The 18,630-nt window shown below is 36.7% G+C and overlaps 1 protein-coding gene across 1 annotated transcript in view; it reads left to right on the top strand.

Annotated features, from left to right (window-relative positions):
* LOC126248459 (tolloid-like protein 1) overlaps window positions 1-18,630 on the top strand; it is a 600,069-nt gene that overhangs the window by 499,937 nt on the left and 81,502 nt on the right. The window contains exons 13-15 of the mRNA XM_049949462.1: window positions 3,272-3,276; window positions 10,043-10,229; window positions 15,661-15,914. Of these exons, the coding sequence (XP_049805419.1) occupies window positions 3,272-3,276; window positions 10,043-10,229; window positions 15,661-15,914 (446 nt within the window). The remainder of the gene's footprint in view (window positions 1-3,271; window positions 3,277-10,042; window positions 10,230-15,660; window positions 15,915-18,630) is intronic.

Raw genomic sequence — 18,630 nt, 5'->3', positions numbered from 1 at the left:
AAGTCCATGCATATAAGCACATCATTTGGACAGGGTATAAGAAAATACACAGAATATGAACATCAATACATAGCATGCCAATAATAACAAGTTCAACAATTGTAACAATACAGTAGTACCTAACAAAAAGACATACAAGATGTGTTGTACTTTGTGTTTTTCTTTAAATAAATTAAAATATATATTGATACAGAAGGTTAACAGTGCAAGTGATGCAGTGTTAGCTAAGAAAATATATAAAATAAAGAAATTACTAATAGGAACTTCCATACAACATTTAACTTTTTATTTCAATTCCATGTGCACATGAGAGCTTCACATAAAAGATTTATTCATTTCCTGATAAAATTCTTCTACAACAAAATGCGTTGCAGAGAATATATGCTGAGATACTGCAGTCACTATACCAACTGTTTTTTGAAAGATTACAGTTTGAGGTATGTGGCAGTACTCCACACCTGATTCTAGCTGCTCTTTTATGTAGTGTGGGGCTTCTTTTATATTGTTACTGAATGCAAAGAGCCAAAGTGTGCTGACTTATAGATGATGTATTATCCATCACAAAACTAATATGATCAGCAGACATTGTGAAATTACATATTTTTCTAATGGACTGAGGCAGATTGTTGACACATATCATGAACAGCTAAGACCCAAGCACAGAATTCTCAGGAACTCTAAGTGGTAATATGCCACACTCAGGGGTCATCAGATACCAACATGCTATTAGGATAATAGCATAATATAATTTCCTGTTATCAAGGTAAGTTTTAACCATGTCTTCTCTAAGAATGTCTTGTAATCTACACAGTTAAATGCCTGTGAGAGCTAACATAAGACACCAATTGGTAAATTCTTACAGTTTTTAGATTTAACATGTCATTGGTGAACTGATGGTTTCTTGTACACCAAACTGTCTATTCTTACTATTTTCATGTTCCTGAGTTGTGCCAGTCTCATGTTATACACAACTTTTTCAAGAACTTGAGACAGTGGGGAAGTATTGTTGAAAGTGAGATGAGGTGATAGTTCCAGACACTTACAATATCTCTAGTTTTTATTACTAGGTCTAACAGTTGGGTATTTTATTCTTTAGGGAACTATCCTTTGTTGTTGCGATATGTTACTATTAAATCCAAAACTTTATATATTTAATTACAGCTGGCTTTCATCAGACTGCTGGGCATATATTCTATCCTAATTCCTTGCTGTCAGCCATTTCCTCATTGTGAACATTTAAGCCAATGTTTTCCACTTTGGTGTAGTGTGTAGATCCAGTTTATTACTTTATTAGTACCCTTAGTAAGCCAAAGCTTTTAATAGGCTTTGTAGGTTGAAACCTGAGTCTCCTTTTAATACATATACATTCAAATGTTATTGTTATCTCATTTGTTAATTAACTATACTCTGAGTTAGAATCTTGCAAGAGATAAATTGGTCTCCTGTCAATTTTCTCAAAGTATAATATGACCAAATGGAGATTGTCATCATTCATTATGTTTGCAGCTTTCCACTTTGTTCCAGTTTCATTCTGGGGAATATTAAAGCTGTTAAATGTAAGCCTTTTGACCTTTGTGATCAGGCAGACCATTTATGATCTGTTAGACAAAGATGTTGTTGATTAGACTACAGAAAGAAGTTCTAGTTCTAGTGGGGAAGTCAACTATAGGAACAAGGCTGTAGCTTTATATTAGATGTTCAGAATCTTCTTAATGGGGGGAATTTACCAAGAAATCTACATTAAAATCTTAAGTTACTATCAGGTCCCCATTTTCTCCATTTATGTACAACAAGATACAATCTGCCTGCTTGTTATGTTATGTATTATATTGAATATCACTGAATTTTTTTCTTCTTATGCAGATTTCTTCCTATTATTTTTCTATGAGCACACTTGAAAAGTGTGAAACTATAAGGAGCAGTCAAATAAAAACAATACAGATGCAAAAAAAGCAAGTAAACATTTTATTATTTCAAAAGTAACTGTCACAACTCTTAACATGTTATCGCACTGTGAGACAAGATGGTCAGTGCCTTCATGGAAAAATGTTTGGAGTTCCTTAGGGAACCATGTTTGTACCTAGACATGCACCTCTTCATCCAAAGCAAACTGATGACCACAAATGTCTTTCTTCAGGGTTCCAAAAATATGGAAATCAAATAGGGATCAATCAAAACTATATGGAGAATATATAAGGGCTTCCCAGCAAAAACTTCTGTGGCATAATGGAAACAATCTTGGCAACATGTGGGTGGGCATTATCCTGCAACAGAATGATGGTATCATCAACACTCCTGAATGTTTGGACTTGAAAGCGCACTTTAGATTTTGGGAAATGTTCATGTACAGCTGTGCGTTAACTGTGGTGCTGTGTCTCAGAAAGTCAATGAGCAGCAATGACATCATTTTGTTGCAGCTTAATGCCCACCCACATATTGGTAAGGTTGTTTCAACTATACTGCAGATATTTCACTGGGAAGCCCTTAGACATACTTAATATAGTCGTGATTTCTCCCCATGCAATTTCAATATTTTTCAAGCCATAAAGATAGACATTCATGGCTGTTGATTTGCTTTGGATAAAGAGGTACAATCATGGTTCTGTAGGCAACTGTAAATCTTTCTCCATGAAACTTATTGTCTCCCAGTGAGGTAAATGTGCTAACAATCATGGTTATTACTTTTGTAATAATAAACAATTTACTTACATTTTCCTCTTCTGGCTCATTTTCATTTTGTCATTCCTTATAATATTCTCATTATTTCATGAACAATTGCTCACAGAAAGCAATAAAATTTGGTGTAGTCAGTCCGACATAGAGCTGTTGACTCTGCCAAACAAGTATCCATTTACTCTGAAATGTTGCACTTTTGAGCTAACTTTCAGTGAGATAGAGTATACAGTTTTGTATGAACTGAGATAAGCTTTTGTTACATTTTGCCAGAGGATTATCATAGGAATAAAAACTATGAAAATATAATTTTAGTTTAGTTCCTAAATAAATACAATTAAATAAATTTCTAAGAGCAAAGCAAGCTAAAATGTAGTCAAATCTATAAGCTACCACAGTATGGATGCATAAACATTTACTTCTATCAAATAAAAATTTATTGGTAAAGGTCAGTAATACTTATCTTCAAGGGGGAAAATGTGCAGCACAAACTGTACACATTTATAAAAGCAAAACTAACACACTAACTAGCTTTTGGAGCTACTAGTTATTTCCTTGCACAGCAGGGAAAGATAGGTTGGTTAAGGTTAAAAGGGAGGGCAGGTCAGTCAGACCCCTGGTGAGACTGACCCACCAGCAGTGAGAATAAAGGGAAGCACTTATTTATTTTTGCTTGTTATTATTCTTTTTCTTGTAGTGTGACTGTCCAGATAATTTTGGTGGTAATGTTGGCTGCTATTTATTCATTAACTGCTATATGGGAACAGTTCTTTGATCGAATTTCAGCTAGTACCTCAGATTTTCAAGCCCTAATTTCTATGGTACATATCATGAATTTGCTTATATTCAGCCATGTATTATAAGAAGGTATGCGAGATCAAATATCTAGGTTAAATCTTAAAGGATGTTACATTTAATGGACAAAGTATTTAAAGTTTCTTTTTATAATCCATATAAGCATTTCTTTTGTTTTTTCTATGCATGAGTAATTCAGCACTTCTACAGCCTTATTTCCAGTGGTTCAATTTGCTTAATGAAAATGATGAGTGATGACTTGGTAAACATTTATTCTCCATTGAATGATATTGAGGACCCGTAACTCCCAACTAACTCTAGTTTAATTATGGGGCTACATGGTTCCAGTAATAGATAACAGAGGAAAAAGAAATAAAGAAAAATAAGACAGAGTATTTTGTATTTCATTAGCCAGTTTTTGGCTTACAAGGCCATCATCAGACCTTAACTTAAATGGAGGTTTTATTTCATTTTTAAGAAAGAAATAGGAGGTTTTTGCAACCTTGACTCATATTTTGATCTACACTACCAGAAGGCTACAACCAAAGTGTACCATTTTGTCTATTCTTCAAGCTGTATTTCACTTACTTTAAAGTGTTCCATTTTAAGAGGTTCTTTACAGATTGCCACGACTTTGTTTTTAAGCAATTTACATTTGGGTCTCAATGTCAGCCATAGTGATCTTCATAATGAGCATCACAATTATGTCATAGCCATTTCTCAGTTTATTATGAATCACACAATTTAATGCTTATTTATACACGATCTACCAGAATATTATGACGACCTACCTAATAGCTAGTATGCCAACCTTAGACTTGGATTATAGCAGTGATGCATCATGGCATGGAAGCAATGAGGCCTTGGTAGGTTGCTGGAAGAAGTTGGCACCACATTTGCACACACAAGTCACCTGATTCGCATAAATTCTGGGGTGAGTGGCAATGAGCTCTGATGCCACATTCAAGCACATCCCAGATGTGTTCAATTGGGTTCAGATCTGGTGAGTTGGGGGGCTAGCACATCAACTGGAACTTGCCACTGTGCTCCTCGAACCACTCCATCACTCTCCTGGCCTTGTGACATGATGCATTATCTTGCTGAAAAATGCCACTGCTATCAGGAAACATGGTCTTCATGAAGGGGTGTACATGGTTTGCAACCAGTATACGATAGTCCTTGGCCATCATGGTGTCTTGCATGAGCTCCACTGGACCCATGGATGCACACATGAATGTTCCCCAGAGCATAATGGAGTTGTCGCCAGCTTGTCTCCATCCTGCAGTACAGGTGTCAAGGAGCTGTTCTCCTGGAAGACAACTGATTCACACCTTCCATCAGCATGATGAAGAAGGCATCAGGATTCATCACACCATACAATGCTCTGCCACTGTGCCAACGTCCAGCGCTGATGGTCAACTGCCCATTTCAGTTGTAGTTGCTGAGGTCATGATATTAATTGGTCGGCTGCTGAGGCCCATTGTTAGGAGTGTTCAATGCACTGTGTGTTCAGAGATACTTATACTCTGCTCAGCATTTGAATCCTGATGTTAGTTCCACCACAGTTCACTGCCTGTTCTGTTTTGCCAGTCTGCCCAGCCTATGCCAACCAACATCTGTAGTGAGGGGTGCCACCCAACCCTATGATGTCTGGATGTGGTTTCAGCTTGTGTTGGAGACACTCACCACAGCACTTCTCAAACACCCAACAAGTTGTGCAGTTTCCAAAAAGCTCTTCCTTAGCCTCTGGAACATCACAATCTGCCCTCAGTAGAACTCAAATAGATCACGTGCCTTATCTGTTCTGCACATGGACAGCCCACTCACTGATACTACATGCACCATGTGTGTGTCCTACTAGCAGTTATTCCTTGTCAGGTGACACTGCTATTGCCTGAATGGGTTTATGTCAATAGCAGGTTATGAGTCATAATATTCTGGCTGATCAGTGTATATTATTTGAAGCTTGTTTGACTGTTATTTCCAGGTACACATTGAAAAGTCATGTTAATAATATACAGACATGTCTAACATAAATCTTTACTTTCAAACTACGGGAAATCATTGACCTACTCTTTAATTGACAATCTGGTTCTTTTAGAATGATTTAATTATGGGAGATATTTTCATCAAGACTGATTCGTTTCATGCCTTTAAGAAATTATGAACCCTCGCTATATCAAAAGTTTTTTTCCAAATAAACACAACACATATGAACACTGTTAAGTCACCATGGTCTAGGTGTAGCAGTTTTGGCTAGCAATCCAAACTTCATGGGTCAAATGTTGAATCCTTACCACTATTTAAATTTTGAATAAAAATTTTCAGCAATTGGAATTGAAGACCTCTGAGATAAGGAGTCACCATTTTTCTGCCAATCTCTTTATCAAAGAGGAAAGAGGTGTAGATAGAGGTTTGGGGCAACCTATTGCCCTTGGTGTTGGAAAATGCCCCTAATAGGAGGCAGTTTTAATCTACAGGATATTTCAGATCAGTGCACACTCTGATGCAGAAAGCAAATTCATTCTGGAAACAATCCCCTATGCTGTGGCTAAACCATGCCTCCACAGTATACTTTCTTCCACGAGTGCTAGTCCCACAATGTATGCATGAGAACTTCTTTGAAGTTTGCAAGGTAGGGTACGAGTTACTGCTGGAAGCAATGCTGAGAGGTTTGGTCATGAGCATTGCTTGCAAAGCTCAGTCAGTAGAGTATTTCCCCATGAAAGGTCCCAAGTTTGACTCCCAGTGTGTCACACAGTTTTAAGCTGGTAGGATATTTCAGATCAGTGCACATTCCACTGCAGAGAGAAAATTCATTGTGTAATCAATTCCTTAGTCTGTGGCTAAGCCACATCTCTGCATTATCCTTTTTTCCAGGAGTACCAGACCTGAAATATATGCAGGAGAACTTCTGTGAAGTTTGGAAGGTAGGAGATGAGGTGCTGTCAGAAATAAAGCTTTGCAGGCAGATAGTGAGTCATGCTTGGATACCTCATTAAGTAGAGTCTTGGCTGTGAAAGGAAAAGGACACAGCTTTGAATTCCAGTTTAGCACACAGTTTTAAGCAGTAAGGATATTTCAAATCAGCACACATTCCAGTGCAGAAAGAAAGTTCATTCTGGAAACCATCCCCATTCTGTGGTAAAGCCATATACCGGCAGTGTGCTTTCTTGCAGGAGTGCTAATCCCACAAAGTATGCAAGAGAACTTCTGTGAAGTTTTTAAGGTGGGAGAGGAGATGACTAGAGTGTGCAGGTGGCTTATGACTTGCACTTGGATAGCTCAGTTGAGAGAGCACTTGCTCATAGAATGCAAAGGTCCCAGGTTTCAGTTTCAGTCTTCCATGCAGTTTTAATCTTCCAGGATGTTTCATAGTAGTGCACACTCTGCTGCAGAATGAAAATTCATTCCAGAATATAGGGCAGTATCAAGAGTAGCAAAACATGGTGTAACAGGAGTATGATTCATGATGAACAGAAATCTAGTACAGAGCTCGAGATACTGTGAGCAGTTAAGTGGTATGATTTTTCTCATCAAAATCAACAGGAAACCACTGCAAATAACAGTATTTCAGTAATACATGTCGATATTACAAGCCAAAGATGAAGAGGTGGAGAAAGTATTTGAGGATATTGAATTTGTATTTCTGTACAATAGAAGACAGAATTATAGAAGAATATGGGCTCAGTGGTAGGAATGAGAGAGTGGCAAGACTAATTGAGTGCGACAATAACTTTCAGCTAGTAATAGCAAATACACTGTTCAAAAATCACAGTCAAAGGAAGTATACTTCAAAAAGGACCTGAAATACACAAAGATCCCAGTAAGCTTACACATTCTCAGACAAAGATTCCATAATCAAATACTGGATTGTGAGGCATATCCAGGAGCAGATATAGACCAAAATCACAATTTATAATGATGAAGAGTACACTGAAGTGGAAGAGAATCTTCTAGAAGGATGTACATGGAAAGAAGTAAGCACTGAAGTACTGAGGAATGGTGAGGCACAAGTTCTCTAAGGCTACAGATGTTCCAATAATGAATATCACAATAGGCAGTTCAGTTGAAGATATTTCCTATATCTCATAAACTATATTCTTCCCCTTATAACACTATACTTTTTTCCTTTTCTCAGTGTGCCCACCCCCAACTACTCTGTTCCACTCCACCACGTTCATTTGTAATGCCCTCCAGGCCTCTCTCCACAATACATTCCCTCCTGCTTAACCATGACCCAATCAATCTGAGATTTCTACTCAATTTATCAGGCAGCATCACTGCAACACAACTATGGCTGTGTGTGTGTGTGTGTGTGTGTGTGTGTGTGTGTGAGAGAGAGAGAGAGAGAGAGAGAGAGACTGTTAGCTTCAATGAATGACTTTATTTAAAGCTAAGTGATATTCTGCTTTATTTATATGCCTGACTGATCCTCTGTATGTCCTCTGTTTCTTAAATAGCAGCATGCCCATACACACACCATATTGCAGCCTGGGATTTCCATTATTGTTGTTTTACCTTAGACATATTCAGTTTCCCAACATAATTTCATAAATATGTTTGCTGGTTGGTATAACCTCTTTTTCATTAGACTGTTGGACCCTTTTCACAGTCTAGAACAGTGCTACAAAGTCATTGTGAAAATGGTTGCTGTTTATCCTGTGTAATGTTAACAAATGTTGCTCACTGATCAAACCAGAGCCTACAAGTGTTTTCAAATAAGTCTAAGACTACAGAGACTCCTGAGGAGACCACTACTAGATGTTTGATTATTTGGATCATAGATTTTTGAAAATATGATGTCTTCAGAACAGATACTTTGCCATCTTCAACTGTATTATCCCAAAAATAGCATTTTAATAAAAGAAATACAAAGCATTTAGACTACACTTACATTTTTGAAACTGAACTGAACTCTGTCTGAACAGGTCTTGGATGGCCCAAAGGTACTGACTGCCTGCCATGTCAGCCTCTGCCAACAAGACTGCTGTGTCATCCTCAGACGACAAGCATCACTGGATGCAGATGTTGAGGGGCATGTGGTCAGCTCACCACTCTCCTGTTGTCAGTGTTTGTGACCAGAGCTGCTACTTCTTAGTCAAGCCACTCAAAAGAGCTGAGTGCACCCTGCATTCCAAAAGCACTCATCTGATCCAGACAGTAACCCATCCAAGTGTCAGACAAACCCAAAAGCACTTAACTTTAGTGGCCTCATGGGAACCAGTGTTAACACTGTATCAAGGTTGTTGGCACACAAACATTATTACTTGCATGTCAACAGCCTGAGAGACTAAGGAATTTTAAACACACTAATTTGTACAAAATTTGTCCAGCACTTTCTATTTATGAAGTCTGGAATGATAATCATTTAACTGATGTCAGAATAAGTTAGTTTTAGGAGGACTGATGAGCAGTAAGCCATCTGTGAATCTACTCATAAATTATCTTAGTGTGTGTGAGATTGCTTGGTTGAGAGCCCTCATTAGCTTATGATGAAATATGAGAAAAATTAATGTTCATTTCATACAGAAAGTACACAGAATACATTTTTATTTTTTTTAGCTTTTAAGGTTTTTCAGCAGATGTGTGTTAATATATGTAAGAAGTGTGTGCTGTAAATAAGTGTGTACTAGTCTGGGCTTGCCAAATATTTGTCTTTTATGGGCAGTGCACTATCAATTTCACTACATGAGGATGCCTCATGGAAGGACTGAAAACTGTAACCTATCCCACAGTTCCTCTTCAAACCTTCCATACTTCCATTACCTAATGTCACTGGATTCAGTGGTGATCATTAGCAATGGGTAGTGAGTTTTAATAGCTTTTGGTGACATTCTGGGAAGTACCCAATACCCACTTACTGACTGTCAAGTTTGTTAACAAGGGTTAACAGTCACAGGTGATCACAAGTTTTTGGTGATTCTTACCACTAACAATAGCAACTCTGATACAATTGTGGTATGTTTTATTGGCAACTGTTTTTTACCCAGTTGTCAGAAATTATATAAAACTGTTAGTTTTTGGCTGTCATATGGTAACTCCTACTCAAATATAAAACTTGTTTATCCTGTAGAAGTGAATTATGCTATTTGTAGTCAACAATCATCCTAATTTTTTTGTTTTGATAAAGCTTTCCTACATTTATCAACTTTTCTGTTCACAGCCAAGTCCTTGTTATTGATTAATGTTCTTATTACTCTTCCTTATGTTAATCATAATCACATCAATTTTCTATCTGGACTGCTGCTTAGCGAAATTTACCTTAGTGATGAAATGGGATTATTAAATGCTTAATAACTGCCGTGATATTCCTATGGAAGATGCAAGAGGAAGTTAACTTGCAAAACTTGTTTTCTTCTGAGAATGAATGAGAATTAAGAGAGGAAGTCTGAATAATTATGCTTCTAAGCTGGCTTATATTGCTAGAACAGATTATACTTTGTGATCATAGTCTCCAGGATAAAAATTCTAACTTTCATTGACTTATTTTATGTAAAATCACTTATATGTAAATGAATTACAGTTGTTTAAAAATAAATGTTAATGCTTCCAATTTATTGTTCATTCACAGCAAGAATGTGAGTATGATAGTGTACAAGTTTTTAGTCGAATGGGAGATGATATTCTACGGCGACATGGCGTGTTTTGTGGTTCAAAACCTCCACCTCTTGTTACCTCAGAAGGTAATAGCTTACGCATAGAGTTCTCTTCAGATAATTCCATACAGAAGAGTGGCTTCTCTGCAATATTTTTCACAGGTCAGTCAATTAATTTAATTCATATTTACACACAGAAATTATTTGGTGACGTAGGTTGTCTAAAAAGAGCAAAATAATGTCAAGATAAAAGTGTAACTTTTATAAGTGAATTCCAGTAGCTGTGACATTACATATTGTTTCCAAATCCATTTAAGGTTTTGTTGCTGTCATGAGTATGGTATGTCAAAAAAATATGCAACATTTTTTAATAGTGATAATAATAATAGCAATAATAATGGAAATGGCCTAGAAGGAAAGGAATTAATCAGATTCAATAAAATGATTTATCCTTGTTCCTTGGCAGCAGTCATTTTTCATTGTAATAACTTTTAACACTAGAACAGCAAAAAATGTGATGCACCTAGAACAGTGGGAAGGTGCCATTTGACCCCTAATATGATATGCATTAAAAATCCACATGATTAAAGCTACACCTGTATCCTACATATTTTCCATTGTATGAATTCATGATGTCTGAAAGAACAAGACTGAGTCGGAATCAGCAGCTGCGATACATATTATGTAAATTGGAGGTTGAGAGGAGGAGGGGGGTGAGAAAAGAAAGGTAAGAAAGGAATTCATGATTTCAGCAGCATTGGGACCGCATGTGGAGTCAACAGCGACAAGTGTAAATGTGTGCTGGAGTGGGCTTCAAAACCAGGATCTCCCACTTACTAGCCACTTGCATTAACCACTGTGCCACCCGGACACAGTGCTTACTGCAATCGCATGGACTGCCTTGGTATGCACCCCAGCCAAATGACACTCCCATCTACCCACACACCCTGTGCACATCCCCCTCGCTCACTACTTTGAGTCTCCAAAACATGATTGTGCATTCACACCGAAGGTGGTGGATTCATAGCTCATCGAGGCTAATTTACCTAATTTATATATGTATCACAGCTGTGGATTCTGCATGGTGTCTGTTCTTTATGACATGTCCAAAAGAGCAGACACCACACAGTTATATAATTGATTCAACTTGATGGGCTATGAATCCACCACCTTCAGTGTGAATGCACAGTCATGTTCTACCTCCTGCTGGAATCTCAAAGTAGCAACTAATGGGGACATGGATGGGGACTGTGAATAGGTGGTTCTAGGAGGGTATGTGTGTCAGCTCAGTTGTGTATCAAGATAGTCCACACAACTGCAATAGACACTGTGTCCAAGTGGCACAATGGTTAATGCATCTGCCTAGTAAGTGAGAGATCCCAGGTTTGAATCCAGTACACATTTTCACTCATCATTGCTGACTCTGCATAATGTACCATCACATCTGACATCATGAATTCCTTCCCTTTCCTTTCCTTTTCTCTCAACTCCCTTCCACTTTCAATTAACATACTCTATTTTCCATTCATCTACCCAGAAAAGTGACCTATTTCTACAGCTCCATGCATTTACAACTGCTCTGTCTGGGATATTATAAAATAGATGCATCTGCCATCTCCTAAAAGCAAGCTTAGTTGAATATTTATGAATCATTTTGCCAAAAACATCCACACCACATTTTGTAACTTATAAAAATAACTGTTTCTTATTTCTTCTTCACTGAGTACTACTTCACGGTGTAGTGCATTGAGAAAAATAACCTTCCCTTGTTACACTGTCAGTGTGTACTCTGTCTTATCAGTCTTCTTCAAGATGATGGTGGAACGTAAGTTGTTCTTCTCCACAGGGATGGGAAGTTTTTAATGAATTTTGGTCTACCGAAGTTTCTTATGAAGCTGAAGGTAGGTCAAGGAGTTGTCTGTTGTCACATTTCTTTTTTGGTTTAGAAATGGCTCCTGAGGTAAGGAGCAATGTACTTTCCCAACAGCTGGTTGTCTGGTTACTTTTTCCTTATCAATATATGGGAGGACATTGGAAACCTACTTGGATGTCTTGTCTGCAGCTGCTGAAAATCTGAGTCTGTAATTGTCAGGTATGTTTGGCATAAAGTGGGCACATTTACACTTTGGTTTGCTTGAAAGTAACTGGTCATCAGCTGTAATACAAGGGCTTGCTAAAAAGCAATGCCTCCAAATTTTTTATGTGAATTATTCTTAAAGCTTTTAAAGAAAACAAACATTATTAACATTCTACCCATTTATTCTTCACATCTGTTTAATTGCAGCCCTCTTCTACTAGAGAACTCTGAACTGTAGCATGTAACATGGTGGTATGTAACCTAATTATTTCAGTGTATGAGAAACAGCATGCTGTAATTGAGTTTTGAATTTGAATAGTCAATCCACACATGGAGCAACCTTTGCTCCAGCGTGACAATGTGAGATCACAAATGAACCACCAATGTCTCCAACAATTTGACATATTGGGCTCACTGTCATCAGTCATCCCCTGTACAATCCCAACTTCGCCCCATCTGATTTTCATCTGATATCAACAAATATATGGAGAAATGGGTTCATCACTGGGGTGAGTATGTTGAGATAGAAATACGTAGGCATGAAGAATACAGGTGTAGAATGTTAATTATATTTGTTCCATTTCAAAAGCTTTAAGATTTTTCACATACAGAATTCAGAGGCATTGGTTTTTCAGCATGCCCTCATATTTTCACCAGGAAAATAACAGTAGAGGCAGTTTTGTACAAACTTGTGCCATATTTGAGAAACAGAGTAAACTTGTCAACAGAAATGCATTGAGTTTGAGATGAATTCTCATCAAAGTGGAGGAATCTCATAAGTTTGTGGAACTATCTGTTATTATTTTATCCATGATAAAATTAGGCCCCCAAGAAGACAACCAAACATCACCCAAGGAAACACTTTTAGCAAAAAAAAAGGGCCTTTGGAGTACATAATAGCAATCATTCCCTCCGATTCCTCAGTGATATCATCCAAGTGGTGTCTTTTATTTCATTTCAAGAATTTGGTTCTGTGTGTTTTATATGATACAGAGCATCAATTGATTATGAAGAAGCTGGAAGGCACTGATGACAGACTCATCCACAAAGTCACAAGCAAATGCAGTGGATCACCCTTACTCCTTCAGGATATTTAAAACAGCCCATCTTCCAGGCAACAGCATGTTAACAACTTTCCATTTCCTTCCAGTTGTAGTTTCCATTTTCAGTGTTGTGCTGGATGACTCCAGAGACTGTTGTGGAAAAAATTGAGATGGGTAGTTATCTGTTGATGGTAACACACCTCCTATCTTCATCATCAGTTGTCTTTGTTAGAAAATCTCCATCTGAATTTGATAAGCCACTTTCTGAGTCAGTATCTGAGTTCTCCAGAATATATTATATTACTTCTCTAGTAAGAACACACTAAAGCAAAATAACTGAAAATGCCAGTAACAGGCTATAAATAAATAAATAAATAAACACTCACTGATCAGGTAAGCAACAACATAGAAACTCAAACTATGGCTGAAAAGTTACATTAAAATATTCACCATGGAAAACTTTCAAGCAATGTGTACATCATCAGTGAAGGCACTCACTGTTGACTGAAAACAAATATAATGCAAATACACTCTAAGCCACAAAAAGAAAGAAAAAATGCACCATGAAGGAGTTGTACAAATTGGTCACAAATTGATATTCATACAGATATAGATAGAATATGTGTAACTGTAAGCTTTGGTAGCCAGTGGATGAATGTGTGATGCTGCAGTGCAATTTCACCATGCAGCTGGCATGGGTAGTAAGCAGGGGATACGTTGATACCAGGGCCTAAGTTCTTTACAAATTTCATTCCATCTACTCAACTGAACAGTAACTATGGCTCACAGCTGGGCAAGTGATAAATATATGCTGATGTCAACATTTGAAAGAGGGTGTGTAGTTGAGCTCAAAGAAGCTGGTTGGAGTAATCAGCAAATTACTCAACTTTTGAATAGGAGTGATGCCACTACTTGATGATATTGGCAGGAATGAGTGAACCATGGCCAAAAGTAGCACCAAGAAGGAAACATTTGACCCTGAGAGATGACAGAATGTGAGGAATGAGCAGTCATCAGAGATGTACCCAGAGAAACCATATTAATCATTACCCAGTGTGCAACTGCTCCTTCAGTGACCACAAGGGCCATAAAAAGGTAGCTCATAGAAAGGGGACTGATCTCATACAGCCTCTTGCACCAACTGCCATTCACCTCTGTAGATTAACAAGCCCATCTGCAGTGGTGTTGGGCACCTTTGGCCTGGAATAACATTGGCTGGAGTAGAATTGTTTTCAGTGCTGAGTCCTACTTTGAAATTAGCTCTGATAACCAGCAAAGATGTGTCTGGAGACAACCTGAACAGTAATGGGATATGAACCTGAGTGTCACTTGCCATATGACCTGACAACAAAGAGTGATGATCTTAGGTGCCATTTCATTTCGTAGCAGGACTGCTTTGGTTGTCATCTCCAGTACCCTTACAGCACAGTGGTATGTCAACAATATTCAGTGCCCTGTTTTGTTATCCTTTATGGCAAGCCACTCCGTGGTTACACCTCAGCAAGATAATGCCTACCCACAAATAGTGAGAGTTTCTATTGCTTATCTTCACATTTGCCAAACACTACCTTGACCAGCAAGGTTGCTGGATATATCTCTCCACTTGAGAACATTTGGAGTATTATAGGCAAGGTCCTGTAACAAGATTGGGATTCTGATAATCTGACACACCATTTGTATCAAATGTGGCATGATATCCTGCAGGAGGACAACTAAGTTGAATAATTGCTTGCATAATGACCAGAGATGTGCCAGTGCATTACTTACTAGCTCAGTTTGTGAAGATTTTTCTCTGGAATAAATCATCATCTTTTTAAAATTATAGTCATTTGTTTGTCTCTACATGTACATGACACCTACCAATTTCTGTCCTACTCAGATAATTCCTTTGTGTTTTGTTTATTTATTTTTTTTTTTAATTTATTTTACTTTGTGTTTTTAATTTTATTGTTTTAGAGAATATCTTTGTAATTCCAAGAACACCAGTACATCAGTATTCTAAAGATGATTTATGATGGGGATCAATTGACCCTTTCACTGTTCTAGATGTACTTCATGAAACGTCCATGAAATCATATTTGAAAATTTCAGTACACTATTGTCAAAAATAGAAGAAATGATAAAAATTCAAGAAGTTCAATGAAAAGATAGTAAAAACTGAATTTGTAATTACAGAAATAATGTGGAAAAGTGTCTTTTGACACCTTCCACTGTTCTGGTTTTATAAAAGGTGAATGACAAATAAATAACAGAAGTTGAACAGTGTGTGTTTTTCTTTGAATACAAATATATTAACATGAAAATCATCTTTATCATGTAACTGTCTTTTCATTTGAGATCATTTCTTTGATTATGTAAAAGTTGAATAGGCCATTTAACCACAGTAATTCTCTGTCTTAAGTTTTATGTCACCATTTACCATGATAATGTATTGCTGTGAAACTATACTTTCTTCTACAAATATGTTTCTCAGATATTGATGAGTGTGCCACAAACAATGGTGGATGTCAACATGAATGCAGAAACACTATTGGCTCATACACCTGTTCTTGTCATAATGGATTCACACTACATGACAATGGTCATGACTGTAAAGAAGGTGGCTGTAAATTTGAAATTACTGTACCATCAGGGACAATTTCCAGTCCCAATTATCCAGACTACTATCCTAGTAGAAAGGAATGTGTCTGGCATTTTACAACAACACCAGGTCATCGTATAAAATTGGTTAGTATCACAAAAATGGTCATGTCACATCTTGTAAACATAACATATAAGTCAATTGTTCTGAATGTTTCTCCCCATGTATCAAATTTTTTAATATCAAACAATACATGTCAGTATTTCATACAGTAAACAGTATAATAGCTGTCATTTCACATGTTAGAAATGTCTTATCACTACCTCAACTATTTTGTGTACAACAGGTATAGTACTAACTAAACTACAATTTGAATAATATGTTGCATGTCGCTCAGTCATTTTTTGTGTGAGCTTTTCGAAACAGTTAGATAGCTCATCAGAAAATGAGTAAAAGCTTTTAAATAGTCTTACAGTTATATTATTTGGAACCTCAGTATGTATGGGGATTTGGGTATCTCTTTTAAAAACTCTTATTTACTCAATAAGATATAATAAAATAGGTACTTCATAAAACTATGAGAAAGAATTGCTGGCCAGTATTTCCCATTGGGCCAAATGTTAGTACTGCCAGTAGTCATATATAAAAGTATATGCGCTATCCTAGTTTTTCGAACTAATAATTTCTTCATTGAGGGGGCAGGGGGGGGGGGGTAAGGAGGGCGGGAGGGGGGGGGAGATGGGTTGGGTAAGGTTAAATAGGAAGTATAGGTCATTAAGAAACAGAAGTGAGAGGGACCTAAATGTTGTGAGGAAGAGGGAAGAATAGGTAGGTAGTCTGTCATACTGAAGATGCTATACATATTTGTATACTTTTGGTGAGTCCTCTTTCAGCAGTCTGACCATCATTTCACAATAACCCCATTTGGAAACATACAGTGCCTACTTTAGATGAATCCCTCAGATCCTTCCTCTCTATTTCTTTCAAAAGTTTTTGTATTTATATTTGTTTGTGACCAACAGTCTTAAAGATATTATTTGAAGTTGGAATATCATTTTGGTAGTCACTGGATTTGGTTGCTCTTATTAGCTTTTCATACACTCCCTTCTTGTCCCTGTAAGTCTGAGAGCTTTCTTGGGTTTTATTTTTTATCAGCTCTTGTACTTTTTTTTCCTCACCTTAATTTTGATCTGTTAAATTAATTTTCTTTGTGTTCTCATTTGTGCAGCTTGCAGAATTGATGCACTAATTTAGATTTTTTCTCTTCTTTACATTTTTAAGTTAATGGATTTCCCTATGATCTTCAGTGACATTATAAAGAACATTTTTCCATGTTGTCTCTCACATAAAGTTGTAATTGCACAATCTGCCAGTGGTACATGCAGATAGTATTGACTTATTTACTTCTATGTTATCCAATTAAAAATATGAGTATTTTAAACAGTTTCATTCATTGATGCCCTCCAGATAATTTTATGTAACTCATCTTAGGCACAAAATATTTACTGTGCTGTAGAAGGTAACTACAAATATTTGTAGGGTTCTCTCATGTACACCTTGTTGTTATCTGTTTCAGCAGCTAATAACATTAGCTACAGAATTTTTGTAGTACATAATCAGTTTAGGTTTGTAAGTAGTATAACTATTTATCAAGTGAAATACTAGAAATAAAGTAATCTCCACAGGCCTCTACTGAAGCTAAATTCAGCAAAAAGAGGATTGAAATACATAGCTATAGAATATTCTGATAATCTCCTCATAGAAATTGGATGTCTAACAAACAGATTTGTTTTCAAATCCTGATTAAAAATGCTTATCCTTGATTTCTCCTTGTGTGCCGTAGAGGAATTCTAGAAATGTGTAATTAATTAAATACCTGCAAATAATCTGTGTGTAGTTATATATTTACATATATTTTTAAAGAAAATTGGGTGTATCTTCTCTTCAAATGACATTTCACATATCGTTAGACTAATTGTGAACAGGATTTGTGGTAATTAAACCCATTGAAAATGATATGTGTTGAATGGATTTCAACAAATCTTCTGAGACAATATTTCAGTGCATACCTTCTACTACTCAAAGGAGATTAACAGGCTTATTCAGAAACACGTCTAATGCAGCCAGAAAATTAACAACATGTTATTAGGTGCTATATTGGATTTTGTCCTCATATTTATGACATTGATTGTTCTATAAATTTCACATTAATGTCATTCTGTCATGTGGTGGAGAAAGTAACTTTATTTAAATTCATTATGCAATTACCAAAAGCATCTGCTACACCAGATGAATATCAAAGACATTGGACAGTAAAATTGTGGATCAACTCAACTATCCATCTTTTAGACTGATGTGACCTGTGCTTTCTTCTGACTATTGGGCACAGTTTTTTGTTCAAAGGATGTATGTAAAAGTGAAGTTACCTCAACAGAAATTTCTATATAGAATCTGTTATGGGGTTCCATCAAGCCTGGAGCTTTGTTTACATTCCATGACTTCAACTATTTCTCAACTTCATTGCCACTAATATCTGTATCACTCACATTTGCACTGTTTCATGTCTCACATTGGAGCAGCAATCCTGGATTTTCCTTTGTAAAGGAATATTTCTGCTCTTACTTTGCAATACTCTATTTGAGCTCCTGAGTCATCAATGACTGTCAGGTACAAACATTGGTGCAATTGATAATATGTACATATGATGAGAACTTATTTGGATTTTGTAAGATATTATTCTGTCAGATTCTTTTGCAGTAGTCATTGAGAGTTTCAGGAATTGCCCTTTTGACAGTCAAATGTGTTTCAATTAACATCTTTCTATCTATTGCCCAAAGCTTTATTTTGCATGTATTGTGCAAT

The sequence above is a fragment of the Schistocerca nitens genome, chromosome 3 (assembly GCF_023898315.1).
Source record: "Schistocerca nitens isolate TAMUIC-IGC-003100 chromosome 3, iqSchNite1.1, whole genome shotgun sequence".
NCBI classification, from domain to species: Eukaryota; Metazoa; Arthropoda; class Insecta; order Orthoptera; family Acrididae; genus Schistocerca; species Schistocerca nitens.
This window is presented reverse-complemented; position numbering and strand designations above follow the sequence as displayed.